General features: G+C 40.4%; 2 protein-coding genes across 7 annotated transcripts in view; both read right to left on the bottom strand.

Moving 5' to 3' along the window:
* Positions 1-5,675, bottom strand: part of LOC115574176 (rho GTPase-activating protein 18) — a 29,486-nt gene extending 23,811 nt beyond the window's left edge. For 2 of the 5 annotated variants that reach the window (XM_030405494.1, XM_030405495.1), the window contains exon 1: positions 535-584. In XM_030405494.1, coding sequence (XP_030261354.1) covers positions 535-569 — 35 coding nt within the window. In that variant the 5' untranslated portion in view covers positions 570-584. Of the gene's footprint in view, positions 1-534; positions 649-1,295; positions 1,605-1,708; positions 1,804-2,585; positions 2,696-2,979; positions 3,178-3,324; positions 3,445-3,795; positions 3,999-4,087; positions 4,178-4,271; positions 4,390-5,434 lie in introns of those variants that run through there. The other 3 variants (XM_030405497.1, XM_030405498.1, XM_030405496.1) reach the window with 3 other exon arrangements.
* Positions 5,676-12,375: 6,700 nt separating this feature from the next.
* On the bottom strand, positions 12,376-18,625 carry tmem244 (transmembrane protein 244). 2 transcript variants are annotated; one of them, XM_030405712.1, is made up of 6 exons: positions 18,243-18,625; positions 15,666-15,751; positions 15,512-15,588; positions 13,393-13,518; positions 13,125-13,169; positions 12,376-12,968 (listed from the first exon to the last, which is right to left on the bottom strand). In XM_030405712.1, exons 1-6 carry the CDS (start codon positions 18,333-18,335, stop codon positions 12,871-12,873), a joined length of 525 nt encoding a protein of 174 aa, XP_030261572.1. In that variant the 5' UTR covers positions 18,336-18,625; the 3' UTR covers positions 12,376-12,870. The 2 variants fall into 2 exon arrangements, with proteins under 2 accessions (XP_030261572.1, XP_030261573.1); XM_030405713.1 differs by lacking the exon at positions 18,243-18,625 and adding an exon at positions 16,082-18,216.
* Positions 18,626-23,680: the final 5,055 nt, after the last annotated feature.

The raw sequence follows: 23,680 nt of genomic DNA, 5'->3' as shown, positions 1-23,680 counted from the left end.
ATACGCATACTTACTTAACTTTGCGTTGTGTCTGGCTATCAAAGTGAAATTAGTAATACTACAATACCCAAGGTGCTCAAGGTTGTATTGTTATAGATGATCCAGGGTTGTTAAAACTCTGGTCTCGCGTCGTAATTTATTTGTTTCTCAGTATTGCAAAATGTGTGGGAATTAAAGCTGTAAGGTACATGTTGAGGTGTACAAAAACCTAAAACAAACACAAAAACATCACCTCAACATGTTGTCTAGATGCTTGAATATCCACTTCTTATTTTGACAAAAAAGTTTTGGATAGTGTTCAGCATCGTTCATCACAGCGTATTTTGTAAAACACACACACACACACACACACACACACACACACACACACACACACACACACACACACACACACACACACACACACAGCAAAATAGGCCCATATGTGTGAGGGAGGCTGGTCAACGAACACACAAATACAGACACACACACTTAAATTATTAGTGGAGTGAAACAGGAAGCACACAGCTGCTGTCTCACGCTCTTATTCCTCACCTGAGTTGAAGGTAGGAGACAAGTCTGGGGACCATTGTGTCCGTCTGTCTGTCTGTCTGTCTGTCTGCGTCCAGTCTGACCGTCTTAAACAGCATGACCTGCTGCCGGCCATGTGCTGGGAGATGACGGTGAAACACTCACACTGTGACAAGAGGATTAGCCCAAAAGAATTAGCCCACCCCCCTCCTCCTTCTCCTTCTCTTCCCCCCACTACACCATCCTTTCAATCTGTTCAGTCACTACGGATCAGACGTTTCCTCCTCACACAACATGGCTGCATGTTTTGGTGCATGAAGGTAGATATAGAGGGTATTTCATTATTTGTATTTGGAGTTATTATGCCAACGTTTGACTCGATTTCATCATACTGAAGAAAGTCTGACACCTATTTTTATAAATTAAAGAGCAGGTTGCTGTTCTGGAGGAAGAATGTTCAAGTACGCCCCCTGGTGTTTGTTCAGTCGCCCTTGAATCAAATTGCTAAATGATCTCTAAGCTCTTGGCCCACTGACCCAGACTGAAACAAGAACTGTTTCACATTTTGCTCTCAGATGTCTGTTCTAACCAAGCTGCGAGCCAAATCTCCCACACGGAACAATAAAGACTGAGGTGAACACTTTTTATTATTGCTTTGTTGAAGTTCATGGCACAAAATGTGTCATTTGTACATCATATTCTCACTGCTACACAAAAAAATCAATGACCGTATGCAAGACAGTAACCCCATTTATCCACTAAATGAAACAGCAGCCAAGACAAGATTTCTTACGATTGAAATCTTTTTATTATTTTTATTATCACCACCTCAACAGTGCTCACAACACATGCAAATATCTGTGTACTGGGTAACAGTCCAGCGACTCTTTATAGAGAGAATCTCAAGCAGCTACTAAATTGCAAAACGCAGCCAATTGAGATTCGTTCAAGGTGAAAGTAAACTCTGCAAAGCATATCTTCAAACAGAATCACACTGTTGGGCAAACATTCAAAGAATATCAAAAAAACTGTACAAGATTATTCCCTTCATAACAAACACAAGGTTAAACTAAAGAGAAGTTGAGCTCTTTACTCTGCAAGACACAAACATTTTATAAATGAGATCGGTCTTTCTGAAAAATCAAACACAAGAAATCTCAGTGTTAATCGGGACTGATTAGTGAGCAGGACTTCTTACCCTTTGACTCATCTTTACATCTTTACTTGTCCCTCAAGTCTCTGAACATCTTGGAGCACATGTCTTTCTCTTTGTCCAACGTGTCTTTGTATGACCTGAAAATGAAAACCATTGAAACAAATCGGTTATAGACCAGACAAAGACAAAGATACATGTGAAAATGTAAGCTTTGAATTCTATGTAACTTAGAAAGTAATCTAAGCAAATGTTTCACAGTAGTCTGGTTAGCATTGTGCCGATATTTGTTTTTAGTGGAAATAGGTTGTTTTTCAAATTCAGCGAGTGATAAAAAGCGAACAGGCTGAAAGAAACACACATCCAGTTCCTGATTATCCTCTATTCTCTGCCATGAATGTGCCATAACATGTGATATTCAACAGAAACTACTGGAAAATAAAACCAATACAAGTAGGAAATAACTGCATGCATTTCACTCTGCTGTTGCCAAGTCATATAATCTATTAGTCACAGAGGAGCCGACATGCTTGTACTGCGACAGAGAAAAGAGGAATCATTTAATGTATTACAATTGCCGATTTTTACAAGAGGGAGCAAATGATTCAGGATGTGATGTGAACAGCATTTCAAAAAGTTTACAATGTTTTCCAAACTCTATAATCCTCCAAACTACACGATTTTTAAAGAGAGTCTGGGGCTGATTTGCTGCTACCTCAAATCGCTCCGGTGCAGGTTTTGCACAGGACAATCTCATCCCAGTGAGGATAACATCATGCGTTACAAATAACAGGTGTAAGTGCATTAAAAAAAAGATCAGACCATTAGTTATCCAGATAATGAATCATGGCAGATGCAACTCTAATATCAGGTCTAAATGCGGTGTAAACATCTGGAATGGCTTAACAAAGGTTCGTCTTACATTGCCACTTTCCTCAGTAGGTTGTTGATGTCAGTGTCAAAGGGCTTCCTCGCTTGAGCCGTTATGAGGCAATCCTGGGCGCTCTCGTACTCACGCAGCTCCAGATACGCCTGACAGAAATGACATCAGACGTCAGAATAATGGACTACTTGTTATCCTACAGCGTTGTGAGCGATGTATCAGTGTACCAGATACGAGTTAAATGTGTTCATCCAACATAAACTTAATAAAAGTCCACCATAATTCGAACATCTGTTTTTTACCAGGACTATCATTGTTCCTATCTTTTATTTCTCAAAGAAACAGAACATTTTATACCACAGATATCGGCAAGAAAATCTCCAAGGACTGTTACCTGTTATCTGACGGTTTGGAAAAAAAAACCCTGTCTGACCTGTCCACAGCGGAAAAGAGCCTTTGTGTTGGCTGAGTCGATCTCCAAGGCTTTGTTGCCGTATTTCAGGGCTTTGTGTGGGCTGTCCAGACGGAGCTCGGTGATAGAAAGGTTCAGGAAGAGAGGAAGCAGCGCCGTCCTGATCCCGTCCTTCTCTGCTTCTCTCTCTGTCTCTCTGTTCTCCAGCAGCATCAGTGCCTGTCGACCAAACATTGAAGCCAATATAAAAAATCTTATTTTTGTAACGCAGTACAATTCACCTTTTAACAGTACACATATTAGCAAATGCACTAAAAAACTACAGGCAATCAGTACCTCAATAGAGGGCGTGGTCTCTGTCTTTACCTCTTTGTAGCGACGTTTGGCGTTGTCGTAATGACTCTGGTTGAAGCAACGGTTGCCAAAGCTGCGGACTGTGTTGACAACTTCAAGAAGCTTCGACAGAGAAACTGTGTTCTGCTCCTCCTGGAGACAGAGGAGTAAACAGTAACAGTAATAGTTGCCAGGTCTGACCTCATTCTTCCTTTTTGTGACCATGCTTTAAATTGTTTTATGAAACGAGAAATGGATTATAAACTTCAAGGAATGTGCAGAAGGTGATATGATTGAAGGTGTATAATCATATGTGAATCATATATAACTGGCCATGCAAAACAACAAAAGAAGATTCCTCTGTTTTCCATAACTGCATAGTTTTGAAAGCACACTGTAGGTAGATTAATATATAAATAAATATCTCCTGTAAGTCCAATTAATTAGTATACAATTGATGTCAAATGGAAAAATAATGTGTCAGTACAACTACAGGGTACCTACCGGACTCAGTGCGATGAATTCGTCCACTTGTCCCGAGTCGAGGAAGTCGAGGATGTGAACCTCGTACAGAACCACGGCAGCAGCGGGGATGAACGGAGGACAACCCATGTTCCCGTATGCATAGTGGGGCTGGAGGAGGAAACGAGAGAACTCTCCTCTCCGCATGGTTAACAGACCAAGCTCTAGTCCGGCCAGCGTCAAATCTGTAAGATGATCATTTCACAACCTCACATTTTATCCTGTATGCCACGAGAATGATAGGTTCTCAGGTAAATCAATGCCGATCACTGACCTCTGCCTAACTTCATCATCCGGGGGTACTTTAAGTTTGTGGTAGTTTCGAAAGGTTCAGCAGAATACTCCAGAAAACCAGAGTAATGGACTTGAGGAAGACACAAAAAGAGAAGAGGTTATGGTTGAACAAAATTATATGGCAAATAACTGCAGGAGTTTTCAGAAAAAGACTGCTCTTGTACTCAGTACAGAAGCGTTTTGAGGTACAGGTGGGCCCTCTCCAGGGTGGACCACCTCCTTCAGGATGCCTCCATCTCCCAACACATCATCCATCTGCTGTCGGAGATGGTCGAACGGACTCTGACAATGACAAGAAAAGGCTTTGAATTGACTCTGCATTGTCTTCACAATCATCTCAATCTGTGTGTGAAATCTACCGTAGGCATTAATCTGTGCATGTTAGTACTGTATGTCTGTTATCCTTATTAATAAATCATAAAGATACAACTGTATGTCCTGAGGAAAGTTACTTTCACATTCATATTTCATATATTCCCGGTGGTAAAAGCTATGAAATATTCAAATGTAATGCTTTTTGAGCCCACAATTTAAGGCTGGTTGTTGGACAAATGTTGTTTTTCTTCATCAAGCATTGCAGTTTTTTTATAAAGGTATCTCCTTTAAGTGTAGCTCCATGCAGAAGTTAGTTTTATGTGTGTTAGGTTAATCCACATTTTGCCAACAGGTTAATGGTAAGTTTATCGTAAAAATACAGTTTGAGGTTCAGGCTTTAAAACAAAGATAAATCCACAAGTGCTGCTAAGAAAACTGCAATGATGCAATCTCAATACAAACAATTCAGCAGCATTACACAGGGAACATTTGAGCTTTCTTATTATAGACTTTGCTTCTGTTTGTATCACAAGTTTTGTTGTGGCTTTCCAATATTTATCCTGTTAGCAGCTTTATGTGACCTTCAAATTGACAGTTTGTCAGCTACATTATGACAACAAGAAGTCAAGTTTAGAGAGTTTATGTTTTTAGACTGAATTCACAGGGCTATCTATATGTTATATGAGTTGAGAATGAATACTGACTTCCTCACTTAATTTTAACTTAATCCTCACATGTGTAAACAATGAATGCTGCCACATTTCCTACTGACAATAAGGCTAATTACGTTACACAGTTTCAGGAGGTATTGATGCTCATTGCTCATTAAAATACACAATAATAACTCCAACTGACATCAAAATATTGTGATTGTTGAACAAAAGTGCCACAGTTGTCGCTCCCACTCAGTCAAAGCGTCTCCATCTTTTTTAACACCGACATCAACACAATCACCTAGCTAGCTGATTAGCATGTAGCCTGTTAGCTAACGTTAGCCGCGCTGTGAACTTACCGGAGTCCTCAGCCGCTCCTCGGAGTTTATTAACCTCTGGATACTGTGGACTAACCCGTTTCCAGACATTTTGTCGCTGGGTGGTTTACCGCTGATGTATACTTGGTTTGTTTTGACCAATTTGGGCAGATAGAAAGTCCTTTAATTGAGAGTAATAGTGGTGGTTAGCTTTGTTTTGGCGCTCAGGCTCGTGTCGCTCAGTGGAGGGTCAGGTGACCTTGGTCAGTGGGCTGCACAGAGGTCTAGAAAACTGCAGTGTGTGTCCGGTGAACAGACTGATACTGATATTAAAATCATCAATATCATGATTCAGGAGTCTCCTCGGTGTTATTATGTTCTTATCTGACCTGCTTTTACCATATCAACCCTCGCGGACCCTGAGGTCCTCCGGCTCTGGCCTTTTATCCCTACCAAAACCAAGAACTAAAACCCACGGTGAGGCGGCATTTAGCCACTATGGCCCCCGCTTGTGGAACAGCCTGCCGGAGAACCTCAGGTCTGCAGAGACTGTTGATATTTTTAAGGGAAGGTTAAAGACACACCTTTTTAATCAGGCTTTTAACTAATATTTTAAATTCTTATTCCATTCTTATGTGGTTCTATCGTATTTTATGTTGTTGTTCCTATCTTGTTTTGTTTTTGTTTGTTTTTTTGTTTTTTTTAAACAATTTTCATCTTAAATAATTTTTTTTTAATTATTTATCTTCGATACTATTTTATTTTATTTATTATTATCTTGTGCATTTTATCCTTTTAACTGTTCACTTCTTTAAATTATCTTTTGTCAGGGTTTTTATCCTATCTTATGTTTTAGTTTTTAAGGGTTAACTCCAGAGTTTCCTCAGGGGGGTCCTCCACACTGGGAGCTGTGTCTGGGATGCTGCTGGGGGTGCTGTCCCTGGGTCCCTTTGGCCCAGCCATTCGTTGTCTGTCAGGGTCGGGGGGCCTGGGCACTGGTGCCCCCCGTGGCACAGCCTGTGACTCCTCCCAGTGTGGACGGCCCCAAAGGTGGCGTTTCCTCAATCCTCAGTGCCTTGCCATGTCTCCTTATTTCCTGTAGTAAGAGTGTGTGTGTGTGTGTGTGTGTGTGTATGTGTGTGTACGTATGTGTGCATGTATATAGTACGGAGGGTGGGAGGGAGGGGCTTTCTTTATTATTGTTTTATGTTTCCTGTGTAAAGCACTTTGTGCTACATACTCATGTATGAAAAGTGCTTTATAAATAAAGTTGATTGATTGATTGATTTGTCATATAATACACAAACTAATCGTTTCAAATTAAGCAGAAAATGCTTTAAAACAATGCATGTAATTCCTGTGTGGCCCAAACTCTCATGTTTTGTAACTACTCTGTGAAAACTGAATATTGTTGAGTTGAGAATTTCATGACTGTCAAGTTATATTTTTAAACTGGGACAACAGCACATACGTTTGTGTTTTTATGTCTTTATTAACACAACCAACTACTGTTATTTCTATTAATGAAAAATATTATATTTGTGAGAGACTTTTCATTTCGAATATTATGAACTTTTGGAACAAAATGTGCTCATTCATTTATAGGCAAATATAAATCACTATTTTATCATATTTGTCTTAAATCCAGTTCCATTATAAAGCACATCCTGACAGCTTGGAATATTACTGTCAGATACTGTTCCCCCTCTGTTCAGTATGAAAGGACGCTCACACATCTTTCAAATTCTTACTCCTGACTTCTTTCCGCACAAAAGATAAGTCCTGTGATTTTCAGGCTGATCTCATTAGATTTGACCATTTAAACAGGGGGAACGCATCCTGACAGCTTGGAATACTACTGTCAGATACAGTTCCCCCTCTGTTCAGTATGAAGGGAGGCTCACACATCTTTCAAATTCTTACTCCTGACTTCTTTCCGCACAAAAGATAAGTCCTGTGATTTTCAGGCTGATCTCATTAGATTTGACCATTTAAACAGGGGGAACGCATCCTGACAGCTTGGAATACTACTGTCAGATACAGTTCCCCCTCTGTTCAGTATGAAAGGACGCTCACACATCTTTCAAATTCACACTCCTGACTTCTTTCCCCACAACATAGAAGTTCTGTGATTTGTTCAGTATGAAAGGACGCTCACACATCTTTCAAATTTACACTCCTGACTTTTTTCCCCACAACATATAAGTCCTGTGATTTTCAGGCTGATATAATTAAATTTGACCATTTCAACAGGGGGAACACATCCTGACAGCTTGGAATATTACTGTCAGATACTGTTCCCCCTCTGTTCAGTATGAAAGGAGGCTCACACATCTTTCAAATTTACACTCCTGACTTTTTTCCCCACAACATATAAATCCTGTGATTTTCAGGCTGGTATCATTACATTTGACCATTTAAACAGGGGGGAACGAAAGGAGGCTCACACATCTTTCAAATTTACACTCCTGACTTTTTTCACCACAACATATAAGTCCTGTGATTTTCAGGCTGATATAATTAAATTTGACCATTTAAACAGGGGGAACGCATCCTGACAGCTTGGAATATTACTGTCAGATACTGTTCCCCCTCTGTTCAGTATGAAAGGAGGCTCACACATCTTTCAAATTCATACTCCTGACTTCTTTCCCCACAACAGATAAGTCCTGTGATTCTCCTATCAGATACTGTTCGTGACCTATCTAGTTTACATACTCTTAGATATAATAAATTGCAGTCCTCATTTACATTTTCTTCAATGGCTGAAAGTCCCCACAAGTAGCAAGTGCTGAAGCACTATCTTAAAAACACTATCATCCCCCAAGCTAATGTTGGAGAAGGAAATAACATTGATGTTAAAATTATAGCACAAGTGTTAAAATGTTTTTGCACTACAGATATCCTGTGATGCCTGTGGACCATGCATGTGTTGGAAGGCCAAAGATAATATGTGCATGTATGTGCAGCATGCTGAAGGAAAGGAACTTATAAGACCAAAGTAAGAAATTGATGAATGTGGATGTTTTCTTTACAAAGCCTATATGAACATCTTCATATTTATCATGTTTGAAAACACATGAATGCTAGAACTCATGGTTTCACAGCCAAACATCTCATTGGAACACAATGATCCATGTTATTTATTTCACCTGTCATTGGTTTTAATCTTGTGGCGGATTGTTGTATGTACACATGTTAAATATTTTATAGATGAGATCAGTAAGTGGTCAGAATCAGAAATTCCTTCATTTGTTTGTTTATTTGGAAAATTGCATTAATTATATGAATATGCAAAGTAACTATTAACTAAATAATGTTGTAAAATGTAGGCTGTTAAATAATGTGCAGTGAAAATTTTAATTTTAAATTAGATAGAAAATAGGAATACTCAAGAACAGACTCAAAACTCATCAACAATAGACCCAGGTCTCTTTGTGGAGGACAAACAACAATCACAAAAACAACACATCGACAAACAAACAAAACCGCTAATAACAAACACACAAAACCTCTTCAAACAGAAACCTCTTAAAACAAACACAAAATCTCCTAAAACACACAAAACCTCTTCAAACAAACACAAAACCTCCAAAAACACACTAAACCTCTAAAACCCTCTTCAAACACAAAACCTCTAAAAACACACAAAACCTCAACAGACACACAAAATCTCCACAAACAATAAAAACCTCCACAAACAGTAAAAACCTCTGCAAACAAGCAAAACCTCTAAAAACAAAAAAACAAAACCTCTCAAAACAAAAACTTCTAAAAACGAACACAAAAGCTCTTCAAACACAAAACATCTTCAAATAAAAAACCTCTTAAAACACACAAAACCTCCAAAAACACAAAAACCTCCAAAAACAAACAAACATAAAAAGACAAAAAGCCTACACAAACAAAAACAAAACCTCCACAAAGAGACATCAAACTACCACTGCTCCTCTTTGTCTTCCTGCAGGTGATGGACGAACAGCCGAGACGAACAAGACGAGCCCTGGAGACGAGCCCGAAGCAGCAGGAAAACTGAGTATCTGAGTATCCATCTTCTGATGAGAACTCCTTCAGGTCATGCAGTTGTTTGTTGACTATGGTTTAACCTGCTCACAGACAGTGAGCACTGTTGTCTTTGCTGGCTATTTAAGTAATAAACCCTTTTTTTGAATTACATTCTGTTGTGGTTTAAATCATGCTCACCCCTGATTTTTAAAGAACGTGTTGAGTCTTTTGATGGAGTCCAATGTCTCCTCTCAGTGGCTTTGTCAAAGCTTTCACTATATTTGATATAACATTTTTTTTTTCTGTAGTGGAGACCAGGGCTTCCTTTACCTTCATTATCCATTCCTATTTTTGGAATGACTGATTTGGAAACAGGGCCCATGTGTTGTTTAATAATGTCTGAGCAGGTCAGGTTACCCTCTCACCATCTCTTATCACATTAATGAAGCTAACAGCAGCTCAGTGAGAGGTTTATAATGTTTTACCAGCAGCTGATATGAAATATACCTGAAGTGCTGCCTGAAATATCACCGAGCAGACAGATAAAAGGTCATTTTGAGCAGCTGAAGTAGTTGATATGCTCATTATGCAGCCTGGTTGTAGTCTGCACAGAATGGTTTCTGTGTGTTTGTCTCAGTTCTGGTTTAATGTGTTTTTTAAGTCACTGCACTCCCTGTGTGCCAAAAGATTACTGGTTTATTAAGAACTAAATGTTCTCAGGACTGAACACATGTGGTTTACTTGTCCGTGGGATTGGGGGTGTTACTTAAAATGTTTGTTCTGATACAGTTAGTTACTCTGAAAAGTAGTCTGTAACGTCATCAAGGTAAAACTGTCAGCTCATCTAAATCAGAGAAGTAAACATAACTGTTCACTGTAGCTTTCAAATAATTAAATTCATTTAATGCATTTTTTTTTATCTGTAGCTAATTTTATTAGCTTTTTTCCCATCTGTCCTTCAGATGCTGTTTTAATGTCTTAATGTTTTAGTTTTGATTATTTTTTTGTCTCTGAATGGATTGAATTCTATATAAATAAACTTGCCTTAGTGAGGTTTTATTTGACTGAAGGATTTTATATCTCAACCTTTCGATCTCTAAACCTTGTTTTAAACCGAGTACTTATTAAGATAAAATAGAAAACGGGACCTGAAATAAATCCAAAAGGCATTTTAGTTAAAATAGTTTACAGGCTCCGTCTCAGCCTTAACCAGTAATTGTCAGATTTCTCTAAATGCTTTTTGTCCACTCTCACTTCACCTATTTGGTTCAGCTAATTCAATCCAAGTCTAAATATGCTCTCTGAACTTTGAACATTAATGTACATGTTTTTATTGTGATCATAGCAAAGGAAAAAGTATGTGTGTGCTTGGGCTTGTGGTTTTGCTGTATGAACATTTTGAACTTGCAGAAACGAGCACCGATAGTGCTCGGGCCTTAATAATCCAAAAACTAAATTAAAAGTCTGTCAAGAATATGATATTTTAATTTGGTCCTCGGATGAAGCGGCAGATCCAATGGAGAGCAGTCAGGGTAAGAGAAAACAACAGTTGCAGGAAAAAGCCTTAACAATACCGTTTGAGTTACTGTTTACAGTTTTTGTCGATTTCCGGCATCCATTGGTCAAAACTGAAGTCACATTGTGGAAACTCTTCAGCGAAACAGAAGTTTATTTGGCTCATAATGTGAAACATGTTTCACTGATTTCACACAAATTTGCTTTAAATGACCACATTTCTGATTCATACCCCACCACCTCATTTCTGATTCATTATTTTCTAAAAGGTGTGAAAAAAGGAAACTGTCCCATCTCCCGTTGTTAGTGTTAAGACTGACAATGTATGCTTTCATTGTGACAATTGAGTGACAATTGTTGCCAGGTTGTCAATGGGCAGGTTTCAACTGATACTTCATAGCAAAACATGTAAATGTGAAACGTGTCGAGGAGATTCTTTATTTCAAAATCACATTCTGAAACCAGAGACATAAAGCCGACCACTGTGCAACCTCCCGGGTCTGCAGCTTCGGGGAGAATCATCTGACTGGCGATAAAGTGAGGCGTGTCGTTGCGGCTGAAGCCATTCCCAACAGGTTCTCCTAGCCAAGGCCCGCTTTCTGTTTCGGGCAGCTGACAGACACAAAGAGCGGGGATGGTTGAGAGTAAGCTGCCGATGTAAACACAAATCCAAGGTGGCAACCCTACAGCACAGAGGTCCAAAAAACTGCAGTGTGTGTCTAGTGAACAGACTGATACTGATATTATAATCATCAATATCAAGATTCAGGAGGCTTTAAAACGTTACATTTAATTCCTGTGTGCCCCCAAACTCTCATCTTTTAAATTAATTGGTAACTATTCTGATGATCTAGTAATCAGTTTGAGTGTTTTTTGAAAGAAAAACTATTGCAATTCTCTCATGCAAACTGTGACCATAAACTGAATGTCTTTGGATCGTGGACAAAACAAGACATATTAATGCAACATGTCTGATTCTGCAGGGTGACGGTATTCGGCAGCACATGCACCCGATAATCTGTCAAGTGCAACATATTTATTGGTCCGGCTTAATTTAAGCAGATTGTTTTTATCAAATCGAGGTTATCGCCATTTCTTGTTGCCTGCACCATGAGAAAAACATGGAAAAAAAGATGTGTATTTGCACCTTTACAATAATTTAGGTAATTTGTTGAATTGCATTCTTAGGTGCACCTAAATGAAATGCAGGCACACTAGTGCAGACATTGTAATGTGACATAAAAGAATATAACAAGAAAAACCTGGGAAAGAGAAAGTACATGTGGACATCAAGATAAATTAGTTGTGATGTGCAAATGGAGTTTTTGACATGATAAAACTGGGGAATGCATGCATAAAGAGATTTTTCTTGTTCAGTTTTCATTAATTATTAATATTATTGTCACCGGGTTTGGGTCATAGAAGCAGGAGCCAGAGCATGTACAGACACAAACACACTGAGGTTCATTTTGCTCACAAGTATTTAATGTAAATCTAGTTTGAACTAATATGTACAACCAGCTTTTATATCATTATGCACCCGTGGTATTGATCTCATCTTAAACATCCAACGGTTGTAGAAATGTCTTTTTCCTAATCAGACTACTGCACACTCAACACATAAATATGCTAATATAACTCTTTTAACGAACGCATCAGCTGTCGTTGGTTCATTTAGCCTCAGCCTACACTGTGGAGTTTGTAAAGAAACAATACAAAAAAATATTCAAACTGTACAGAAACTTAGAAAAACACTGATGATGAACAAAGTCGGAACATTTGTACAAGGAGGGATCTGACTATTAGCTAATCAAGAAAGTTACAGTACGTTCTTCGATGGGTGCTCATACGAGCGTGAGTATGAACCTAGTATGATGTTTGAAAAGTGAACCTGTTGGCATGCATCCGGACCTGAGATTAACAGGTAAGCCAGTAAAAAGCTTTCCTCGGTAAGTTCATTAGAAGTTCTGTAGTTCAGCTGGGTAGACAAAGTTGCTCCTGAAGAGTTTATAGGCCAGGAGCTGTCCTCCAAATATCATCATCACCAGGCCTGAACCTGCAGAGAGACGGATTAAATAAACAAGAGACGGAGATAAATTGAATTAAGGTTTGGGCCAGCAGCTGTCCTTAAAAAGCCTGAAGGGGATGAAGGGAGTGAGTCATAATCAATCTGGAGACAGGGAAAAGGTAATAAGAAAGTAGAAGATCTTACCCAGAGCAATCCACCAGTGCTCAGCTGAAGGGAAGTCTGACATCACTGCAGAAACATGAAAACTGTCAAGTAAAAAACTGCCTGTACAGAAGAAATACTGCATGTATTTATTATCAAAAGATTCAAGTTTAGGCTAAATTATGAAAGAAGTAGACACAGAGTGCCTGCACCTCTCTGGACTACATCCCCATGTTACATAACAAACCCTCCAATCCCATCAGCTGTTCCAATGTATTGATCCACTTTCCGTGTCTGTGTGTGTGTTTACCTGCCACGGTCATGGCGACGTGCAGCAGCGTGACAGTTATTGCGTAGTCCCAAACCCACTCCTCCACGATCCAGGCGAACACCAGCCCGCCCAGAAGATAGGTCACTTCTGTGGAAATCACACCAACTGCAGGGACGGAGGAAGAAAAACACGACACCTGTTATTCCGCCTCGTCTTTCTCTACAATGCTTTGGAATCACACTTCTGCTTTAGCATCACATCTTGTTGTGCAGTGTGGCAGAAAGAAATACAGGATTCAAGAAATTGTCCTGATTCAAATGTTGTAACTGAGGATTTATTAGTTTTTTCTGACCTTGTTAAGTATGAAAATAAAACGCTGGCCATTTTCAATCTCTTTTTCAGGGTAGTTGATCAAGCATTTGCTAATAAAGAGGCTCTATGTAACAGTTTGTAGTCATTTACACATATCAATCACTTTTTTATTAACCATATGTGAGGGAATGGTATCGTGAAATGAAAAACGAGACCTTCCTCGTCTCTCTCAGTTGCCTTTAAAAGCCTCTGGTCGATTTCTTTAAGTTGTTTAATGCTTCAGAACTGTCGAGTGTCTCTTGCTATGGGAAAATTGATTTTATTACTATCAGTTAAATGTATATACATCAAACTCCTTTAACACATAATGCCTTAAGCTTGATATTGAAGAACCACTGGTGTACATAGAGTGTTTGTCCTCGACTGAACCGCGCTGTGTTTCCATCCCAGGACGTGTTTTCTTTTGATTGTAGCAGGTTTATGTTATTATACCTTTTCTGCTCGCCTCAGCACAAACTGTTCTTTGTGAGAAATAGATAAAACTACTTCAGCAGTTTCTTATCATTCACCCTCCTCTCTCTGGCCCTTGGATACTGGGACTGCGTAATGAAAACACAAAGAGTTTACAGCATTATCGTTGTCATTCCTTTTGTGAGGGTGAAACTATCGGTATATGTTTTTAAGAATAAAATAAAATCCAGTGACTGTTGAAGTTTCATTTCTTAGCACCTCCCTCCACTCTGCTAACTGAGTTTTGCTATTTCTGATTTTGGTGTGATTTATTTACATTATTTTGATTTTATGATTTCAACTCCATTCTATCTGTTTTCATTGTAATTTTCCTTTTACAAGCATCTGGTTACATTGTTAAGAAAGATACCATAAAGAATAAAGATTATTATTATTATGATTAGTATTATTATTATTATAATTGTTTTTGCTATTATTGTTGGGTTTTATTACTGCTGTTGTTGTTGTGGTTATATTATGTAATATTATAATTACTGTTGTTGTGATATTATTATTACTGTTGTGGTGGTTGTTGTTGTTGTTATATTATTATTGCTGTTATTGTTGTTGTTGTTGTTGTTGTTATATTATTATTACTGTTGTTGTTGTTGTTGTTATATTATTATTGCTGTTATTGTTGTTGTTGTTGTTGTTGTTGTCGTTGTTGTTATATTATTATTACTGTTGTTGTTGTTGTTGTTATATTATTATTATTGTTGTTATAAATCAAAACATGTGAAAAAGGAAAAGTTGCTTGTTACAATGTAAAAATACTGCATTGAAAAACATACTTCAGTGAAGGAAATGACCTAATAGATAAATAAACTTAAATTGTCAAATGTATTAGTAGTCGTGACGAGGCAGAGGGGCCCTCACGAGTAATATGTGATAATCCATATTATATAATTGGATCACTGGTAGTGATGGATTAACGTGTAAGCAGCTTCCCCGTGTTGTTGCCAGTGGAAGTGAAGCTACTGTCACTTTAGTTTTATCTGTAACAACGAGCCATATTTCATAAGCTTCTTTACAATTTACATGTTTACATTTGCAAAGTATCAAGTGAATAAAACTGTCAAATCACTGAAGACCAGCCTGATTACCTCTGTGCTCCTCACGCCCAGCATGGATCGCTATCTGCATGGCTAACTGAGCTAACTAGCAAACAGTGGCTCCAGTTTTCAGCAGTTAGCGCTTTTTCTGGTTATATGCTGCCACCCGTTTGTTGTTTCTTACCTTCAACACCTTTAAATACTTCAGTAAACAACACGTAAACCATTTTTAGGTACAGCACTCGAATAAATGTATTTGGTTGCACCCCACCGCTGCCACTCACCCAGGTATTTGGGGTTTTGCCATGATGGTTGTGTTGTGTAGTCAAATGGAGCCAACAAGCTGTTGATCTCATGAACCCTGGAAACACAAGAAGATGATAAGAGACCAGTTCATGTGACATGTGTGGCAGTATTTGTGTGTGTGTGTATGTTTACCTGAGCAGCCCGATGCAGAGACTGACCGCGATGTAGTAGAGAGAGTAAAAGCACACCATGCACATCAACAGATTCTGAAGGACGACCTGAGAAGACGAAACAGAAACCGGCAGGTTTACATACAGCAGCTCGTCATATTCCTTTCATTTGACAGCTCAGAAAAGATGAAATTACAACCTTGAGTGAGGTTAAACACCAAAATCGATTGCATACGTGAGAGCCATCAATCAGTGGCTGGATGAAATTCTACGCCTTTAGGCTTTTGAAACGATTTCCATTAATCATCTGCAGATGTTTCCTTCATATAAACAAGGTATAAACAGAGAAAACAAGACTATAAACACCAAGAGAGACGTAAGCCGTTTCACCAGTGATTTTAATGTGAGCAGAAAAACTCTACATGTGGAGATATTTACTGGCAACACGTCATCATTATTTGATGCCTCGTCCCAAAGCGAACAGAAAAAACTCCACAGTTCCTCTCCTCTAATTTTTCTTCTCTCCTTCATGACCCAGAAACGCTCATGACAGCAGATGACAGCAGCAGACGGCCGTCGCTCGCCTGCTAAAGTCTCCTTTCATAGATGATTAACTGCAGCCTTTGGAAGAAAATGGGTTACACGGGAGATGAAAAGACTCCTCTCACGGCTGACATTTCAGCTTGTCAGACACAGGTGTAACTAACAACATTAATAATCTGCTGCGTTCCAGTGACGTGTGCCAGGGCCCTGCATGTCAGCCAGTCGCCGGCTTACTCGCTCACACACACAACTTAATGGAATGGAGCCATTGTTAATCTTGTTAGTTACACCTGTGCTTTTCCCTGCTGTTATGAGTCAAACCTCTGCAGCGAAACAAGACCAGTGAATACTTTCACTGCGCTGTCTGTTCAGAGGAACATACATCTGTTGCACTGGAGTGATGGAGTAACGGCTGCAACTAAGAAGTACTTAGATTTAAAGATTCCTCTGCCTACAACCCTGATTCCAGAAAAATTGGGACACTGGTTTTTCCGCACTTTTCATGAAATGCCATCATATTTAATCAGTGCATATTTACAAAAGATTATATATCAAATGTTTTGCTAATCGTTGCTGTTTTAATTTGCACAGGGTTCCTACTTTTCTGGAATTGGGGTTTATTTTAAGTGCAACCAAGCGTTTCCAAGTTGCATTATTGTCGGCGCTGCGACAGGACAAAACTATGAGCTTCATCATTGATTTCATCCATAATGGAGACGTGAAAGCAGATAGAAATGTTCTTCATTTTCCCAGAGATTTACTGCCCTCAAAAGCATTATAGTAAACCAATCTAAATACCAATGGTGTCATGATTCTGACGCTCTTATATTGTGCAATCAACATCTGCTTCATAATGACACACTGCAGCATAAAACTTATCTATTGCCAATTTAATAACTGATTAATTCAGGTCCAAGGGAATTTCCTAAAAATTGAAAGATATTCAATTTACAGTATTTGCAATCAGAGAAAGTTTATACAGTATTTTCAACTACTAGACGTTAGCGTGGCTCCATGGCGATGTGGCTCTGTCTGTGTGTTGATCTGTCCACCGCGTTGGTCCAGATGTGGTCGATATCCTGACAACTATTGTATAGACTGCCGTAAAATGTTGTACATTCAACGTCCGCAGCTTTAGCAAGCTAAAATAAGATGGTAAACATACCTGCTTCATATCAGCATTCTAGCACTGTAATGGTGAGCATGTTAGCATGTTGACATTAGCATTCAGTTCAAAGCGTCACTGTGCCAAAGTTTGGCCTCACAGAGTAATAAGCGTGGGATTTTCTTTGTTAATGACTAATCGAAAAATAAAAAACAGCAAAGATAAGTGGAAGGAAAAAAAAATCAGCATTTTTAAAAGTTGTCAAAGCTGCATCTGAAGGCTGTGAATATAAAGTAGGCCTTTTTGAAACGAAATTTAATGGAGGGCTGCATTTCATTTTCCTGCAGCCCGTCAGGACCACATGTAAGCTGCTCTCGCCCTCGTCAGACATGTGGGTGTGTCTGGAAGCAGGAGAGTGGCTGAGCTTATGCTAATACCCTCAGGGACAGCTAAACACCTTTATTGTTCGTCACCATCTGACTACACTGCACTTTTAAAAAAATAAAAACGTAAAAAAAATGCTCTAAATACCAGCTTTGAGACTTTAAATTCAAATACCAAGCCTGGTGGGACTTAGTTGATTATTCCAGAGCAGACTCAGAAAGGGTGAAAAAGCTGTCTAATGGTGACATTAGGGGATAACGCAGTTAAATGCTGATTATGACTGTGCTGAGGGTGTCATGACTCAAATGAGAGCAAATTAACTGGAATAAATTCTCTGTTGTCATAATCATTATAAAGCGTCAGTAAGCAGATAAAGTAATGCTACAGCTGTGAGAAGCAATCAGCTCGTATTAAATCTGAAAGAATAAAACTGGAATAAAAGCTACAGATTAGCTTCATTCAGACGATTTGAGAAACACCTGGCTGTGCACCGAGGCCTCGGCCACCCACAGACACGCTTTAACCCCTCCGGTTCTAGCAAACATTCCCACACGCAAGCGTCCTTACCCAGGTGTCACTGGGTGTAGTCTTGAGGGAGAAGGGTCCATGGCGTTTTATGAGTGTGAATCCACAACAGCGACAGCAGTAGTCCAACAACATGAATGGCTGCTGGTCTAAATGAGAGAATCTTGCTGCTACATGTGTGTTTCTGTGTGTGTGAGAGAGAGAGCATGTCGGACGATGGAGGAGGAGGAGGAGGAGGAGGAGGAGGAGGAGAAGGGGAGGGAGGGATTAGAAGAAATGGGATTACTACTAAGAAGAAGTCTGAGTAAATCCCGAAAAGGGATAAAGGTGAGCATACTCTGGCGTGGGCGTGCACACATACACATAAAGCAAGAGGAGGAAAGTGGTTTAAAGACTAAATGCTGCCGGAGACACTGATTTATATTTAGAGTTTTACTTATCTTCAGGTATTTTCCCTTTGTTTTTGTCTCTTCCTGCCTCACTTCCTTTTCCCTCTTTCATTACTTTGTTGCGTCTTGTCTCTCCAACCTCTTTCTTCTTCTGTCCTTCAGTGTGTCCAAGATGTTATTCATCCTTCCTCCTTTCTTTCCTTCCTTGGCTTCTCCCCTACTCTAAATTATAAAATTACAAAACAAAAGTACAAAGCAGAAGAATGACGTTAAAATTACACGCTTCATAACGCTGGAACGATTCGCTAATTGATCGACTGACTGAGAGAATATCATCCAGCGATTATATCTTGAGAATTAACTGGTCATCTGAGTCACTTGTCGATTGGAAATGCCACATTTGCTTATTTTCTTTTGTCTTATTTGACTGTGAACAACATATCTTCAGATTTTGGATAAAAAAGATCATTTGAACATGTTACAGACAAAATTTAAACCTTCAGATAACTTCTGAAGGTGTGACTGGGTGAATCTTGCTTGTATACGTTTTCCATACGCATATTTTGATCTGGGATTCATCCTGGAAGCCCAGCTTTTGAGAAATCATCCACAAAAACACCAAAAGAGAGAATTACAATCTCGTCCGGCAGTTCTTGACATGAACACTAGGTGGTAGCAAAGCCTCACACGCTCAGGGAGAACTCGATCCACCAGCCGGTAAAGAACCAACAAAAGCACAACTGATAAGAGCCACATGCGCGGAACTGGTGGCAGCAGATAAGGCGCCTCCAGGTGCCTCATTTATATGTATAGACCTCCAACAGTAGAGTCATAAATAACTGAGACAGAGAATTTGTGAGACTGAATGAAAAACAAATCAGAGAGGGAGCTCAGTGTGCTCATCCATCACCTGCCCATGAAAAGGCAGAGGTGAGTGACGACGGCTCAGCGTCCCCGTCTCTCCTAGAAATAGCTGAAGAAAACTCAACTCTTCAGCGTCACCGCCTGCGTATGTCTGTGTGTGTGTGTGTGTGTGTGTGTGTGTGTGGTTGAAGCACATGCACGTGCGCCTTTGTGCGAGCGGCGGGGTTGACTCGGCTGCCACGGTAACCTGCATCATTGTAACCATAGTGACGGAAAGCGAAGTGGGGAGTGGGGGAGGGGGGGAGCACATGTAGAGCGAGGTAGGCGTCATAGCTATTCATCCCCCTCTGTGTGTGCACGTGTGTGTGTGTGTGTGCGTGCGTGTGTATGAAGCGCACTCCTACCATCTCAAAATCTTTTTGTGTCTCCACTTGTTGAATGTACGAGTGGTTTTTATGTGGATGTTCAAGTCTTTTGATTAACCTCCACTGTTCATTTTTTAGCAGTGCTGCATCGCTCCTCAGACTCACGGTCACACACGGGCTCGCGCGGTAGATGAGAGGAATCGATTGTGCTCTCGCGTCCACGTGCGAAATCTGAAGTCACCGCCGTCAGCTGGTTGGCTTAGCTTAATATAAAGACTGGAAACAGGGTGATACAGCTCGCCTGAAACTCTCCAAAGGTGGCTAAATCTGAGGTGCGTCAGGTACCAAGAACTTGAGTAATTGAGAACATATCAAAAAATTGAAGCTTGTTCATTGGCACGCTGTCAACATTGTGAAACGGTCGCAGTTTGGTTAGATTTTCACTTTTAAAATATCACGACTTGGTTAGGTTTAGGAAAAGATCCCTTGGTTAGGTTTAAGCAAATGAACATCTTGGTTAGGATCAGGAAAACATCAGGGTTTGTATGCTAACAACAAACATACTAGTGTTTCTGGTCAGTTGTCGCACGCCATCCATGTGGGGACATAGATGGCGTCGATTAATGGGCCAAACACAAGACTTCAATCAGGACACTGGGGTTTGATCCCAATGTAAGATCATTACATTAAAACCCAAACTATGATTTGTTTCCCTTTTCGGTCATTCTTAAACAACCTGCAATTGAACCGGGCTTGCTGTTTCCCCCCTGTCTCTGGTCTTCATGCTACGCTAAGCTAATCAGCTTCCTGGCTACATCTTCGTATTAGCCGCACAGACATGAGAGTATAGCGTCTGTCTTCCCATCTGACTCTCAGCGAGAAAGCAAAAACCTGAAACAGCAAGTGTGAAATTGGTCAACGAACTATTTAAATAACAAAACAAAAAAAAAACCCATCATCACCAAGGTGACCTTACATCCCCTTTTCAGCCCAGCACAGCTGAAGCTCAGCAGTGGGTGAAATAACAAGAAGAATGAATTGTTAGAAGCTTAAAAGCATTTTAGATGGATTTCAAGGCACTCATGAATTATTAAGCCCAGACTATACCTCAAATGACAAAATGCTCTTGGAGGAGTGCAGTGATGATACAGTGAAACATTATGAAACAGTTGGGGCACACATTTAGTACGAAGAACGATACCAGTTCCATCCTGATGCGAGGGTGAAACATTGGGCCGAGAGTGCTTCTGTTTCTGGAGGGAGTGTTTTTATACCACACGAGTCAAGTTTAAACGATCTGTGTTTGCATCACCAGGAGCAGGGGAATCAACAAGCTGCTTGGATCCTGATCAGTTTTTAAATGATTTGAGAATCGATCCAACTCGCATATTCATATTCCACCAACATGGATATTCAACCGTTTGGAGCATTTGGACCAAGATTAAATTGGTTCAGAAACCAGAAGAGTTGGTTCCCAGCAGGAACAAAAAAAGGTTTCTTGAACCTGGGCCACAATAAAACGTAGCAAAACGTTTATTTAAATGGAAAAAATGGAGGGAGGGATGGATGTTATGCGTAGAACAACCTGTTTCTGACTGGTTATCCTCGAGCGTTGTGCAGATAGGTCTGGCTATGTGAGATAACTGATTGCATATCTCTGACACAACCAGCCTGTTGCACTGTTTCGAGGAAACATGTCGCTGAGGTACAAACCATGAGGACGGAAGCGTGTGTCTCATATTCTACAGGTTGGGAGGACAGGATGGAGAGGGCAGCACTGACATCCAGTGAGAACCGGTTGTCCTGTCTTTATTTTTCTGATAAAAAAAAACCAATATCATCTAGAACAGAACAAAAGCCTGCTGGTAATCAATGCGATCCGCCATCTTGCTGCCACCGATGACGCATCCCTCCATCACAATGGTTCCATTCAACACACACACAAAAAAAAACGTGGGCTGCTTTCGCCAGATAGCACCCAGGTTTTGAAGAATCCCGAAGGAAGCGGCTCACCAGAGCTAATTTGGTGGAAAGTGTTTGAGAGGGAGAGGAAGGGAGATACTCAGGAGAACACAGAAGCTTTGTGACCTACATGGCGAGATGGTGTGTTGTAGGAGCAGAGAGGCTGCGATCGTCAGTCGGTGTGCGTGACCGGGGTTACAGGTTTTGATTCCACGGGAACACTGTGATACATCATCATTCATTTAAGATACACAGAAATAGGCAGCGGCAGCAGCAGCAACTAGGGGGAAAGAAAGCATAACAAGCAGAAGAAGGTTTCAAATGATCTGGCTCTAGAATTTGCTGCTTTGCAAATCTCTTTTTTGGTTTTTTAAGAGTTGGGTGTGTCATAGTTAGGGTTTTGGGTGCAGCTTTATTTCCTGTTTTATTTTGTAAGGTGTCCCTGTTGACTTTTCCTGGTCCTGCTGTCGTGTTGCCTTTTATCCTGAATAGAATGTACTGTCCCGCCAACGCTGGAGCAAACAAGGCGGACCCAAACGCAGGAGAAGGCAGGCAGGAAGATCAACGGATGAAGTTTTATTTAGGATAAAGGGAACACGACAGCGGGGACGAGGGAAACTCAACGGGACATCAACACGGCGGGACACCTTACCAAATAAAAACAGGAAATAACAACTCCACCAAAAACCCGAACCATGACCAGACGCGCAAAGTGGGATCTGAAGACATCACCTTGGGTTTCTGGGACGCTGTGGATCTGGGTATTATGGAATATATGATTAATAATAAGAAAGCGATTGCTATAACTGTCGCCCGAAATAACATGTCTGCATGCCTGCCTCATAAAAGGCCAATTAGCCAGTCAGTGAGCCTGAAATACCCCTTACATGTCTCCCTGCCTCCTCCTCCTCCTCTGGCAATTACACTTTGATCCAGTGAGATATTTTCATTTCAAATCATAAAAAAATGCTCAGATTTTCTGCTCTCCTGCCTCGTCCTGTCCTTCATCTCGCCTAATTCCCCCCCCCCCCCCCCCCCCCCCCTTTCCAAAAACTCCTCTCAATTTGTTCCCCTCTGATTTTCTGTTTTTCTCTGCAGACTCCACAGCTGCTTACAATAAATATAACACGAGAAAAGTCAACGCGTTTTTTTGCAAATTCCATAACCCCGAGTGGGCTTGTAAACAAGAGATGTAACAGTCAACAATGTAAGGCTTTGTTTACGCTCTCCCCTTCTTTTGCTCCCACACTCTCTCCACACCTCTCCCTCCTGTTCTCGTTCTCTCTGCCCCCCCCTTCTCTCTCTCGTTTCCATTTCCATCTCTCATGGAATGTAAATACAGCGACTGACTGACCCACTGCGCCAGGGATACGACTTCGTCATGTATCTCAGCGAGCTGTCTTTAGAATTTCAGGCATGGGGTTTGTGGGGCCTTTTTTCTTTCTTTTTTTTTTACAATCAAACAGGCTCCAGATGTCTCCACAAGAGCAAAAGTAAAACACAGTGAAGTGGCGAGGCTCGCCGTGGCCCCGGGAGGTTATTTTTTTAGTGCGTGTGGCGCTGTAATGAGAGCGGAGGGCGGGTTTAAGGTCGAGGATGACCGGAGGAGCTCCAAAATGCCCTAATGATGGCGCACACATGTGAATCCAGTGTGCCACTCTGCCCTCAGAGCAACTTCTCAGCTCAAAAAATAATGGTCTGTCTCTCTCTCTCTCTCTCTCTCTCTCTCTCACACACACACACACACACACACACTTCAGGCTTCTTGTTCACAAATATCTCGTGTGTTTACACTGAATCCATTTCAGCATGTAAATACAGGAAATGGCATGCTTGGCAACATCTGCAACGTTTTTTTTTGGTTGTTTTTTTTTGCTCCCCTCACTGGACCAAAAACATG

The sequence above is a fragment of the Sparus aurata genome, chromosome 22 (assembly GCF_900880675.1).
Source record: "Sparus aurata chromosome 22, fSpaAur1.1, whole genome shotgun sequence".
NCBI lineage: Eukaryota > Metazoa > Chordata > Actinopteri > Spariformes > Sparidae > Sparus > Sparus aurata.
The sequence above is the reverse complement of the archived record's forward strand: the minus strand, read 5'-3'. Positions and strand labels throughout refer to the sequence as shown.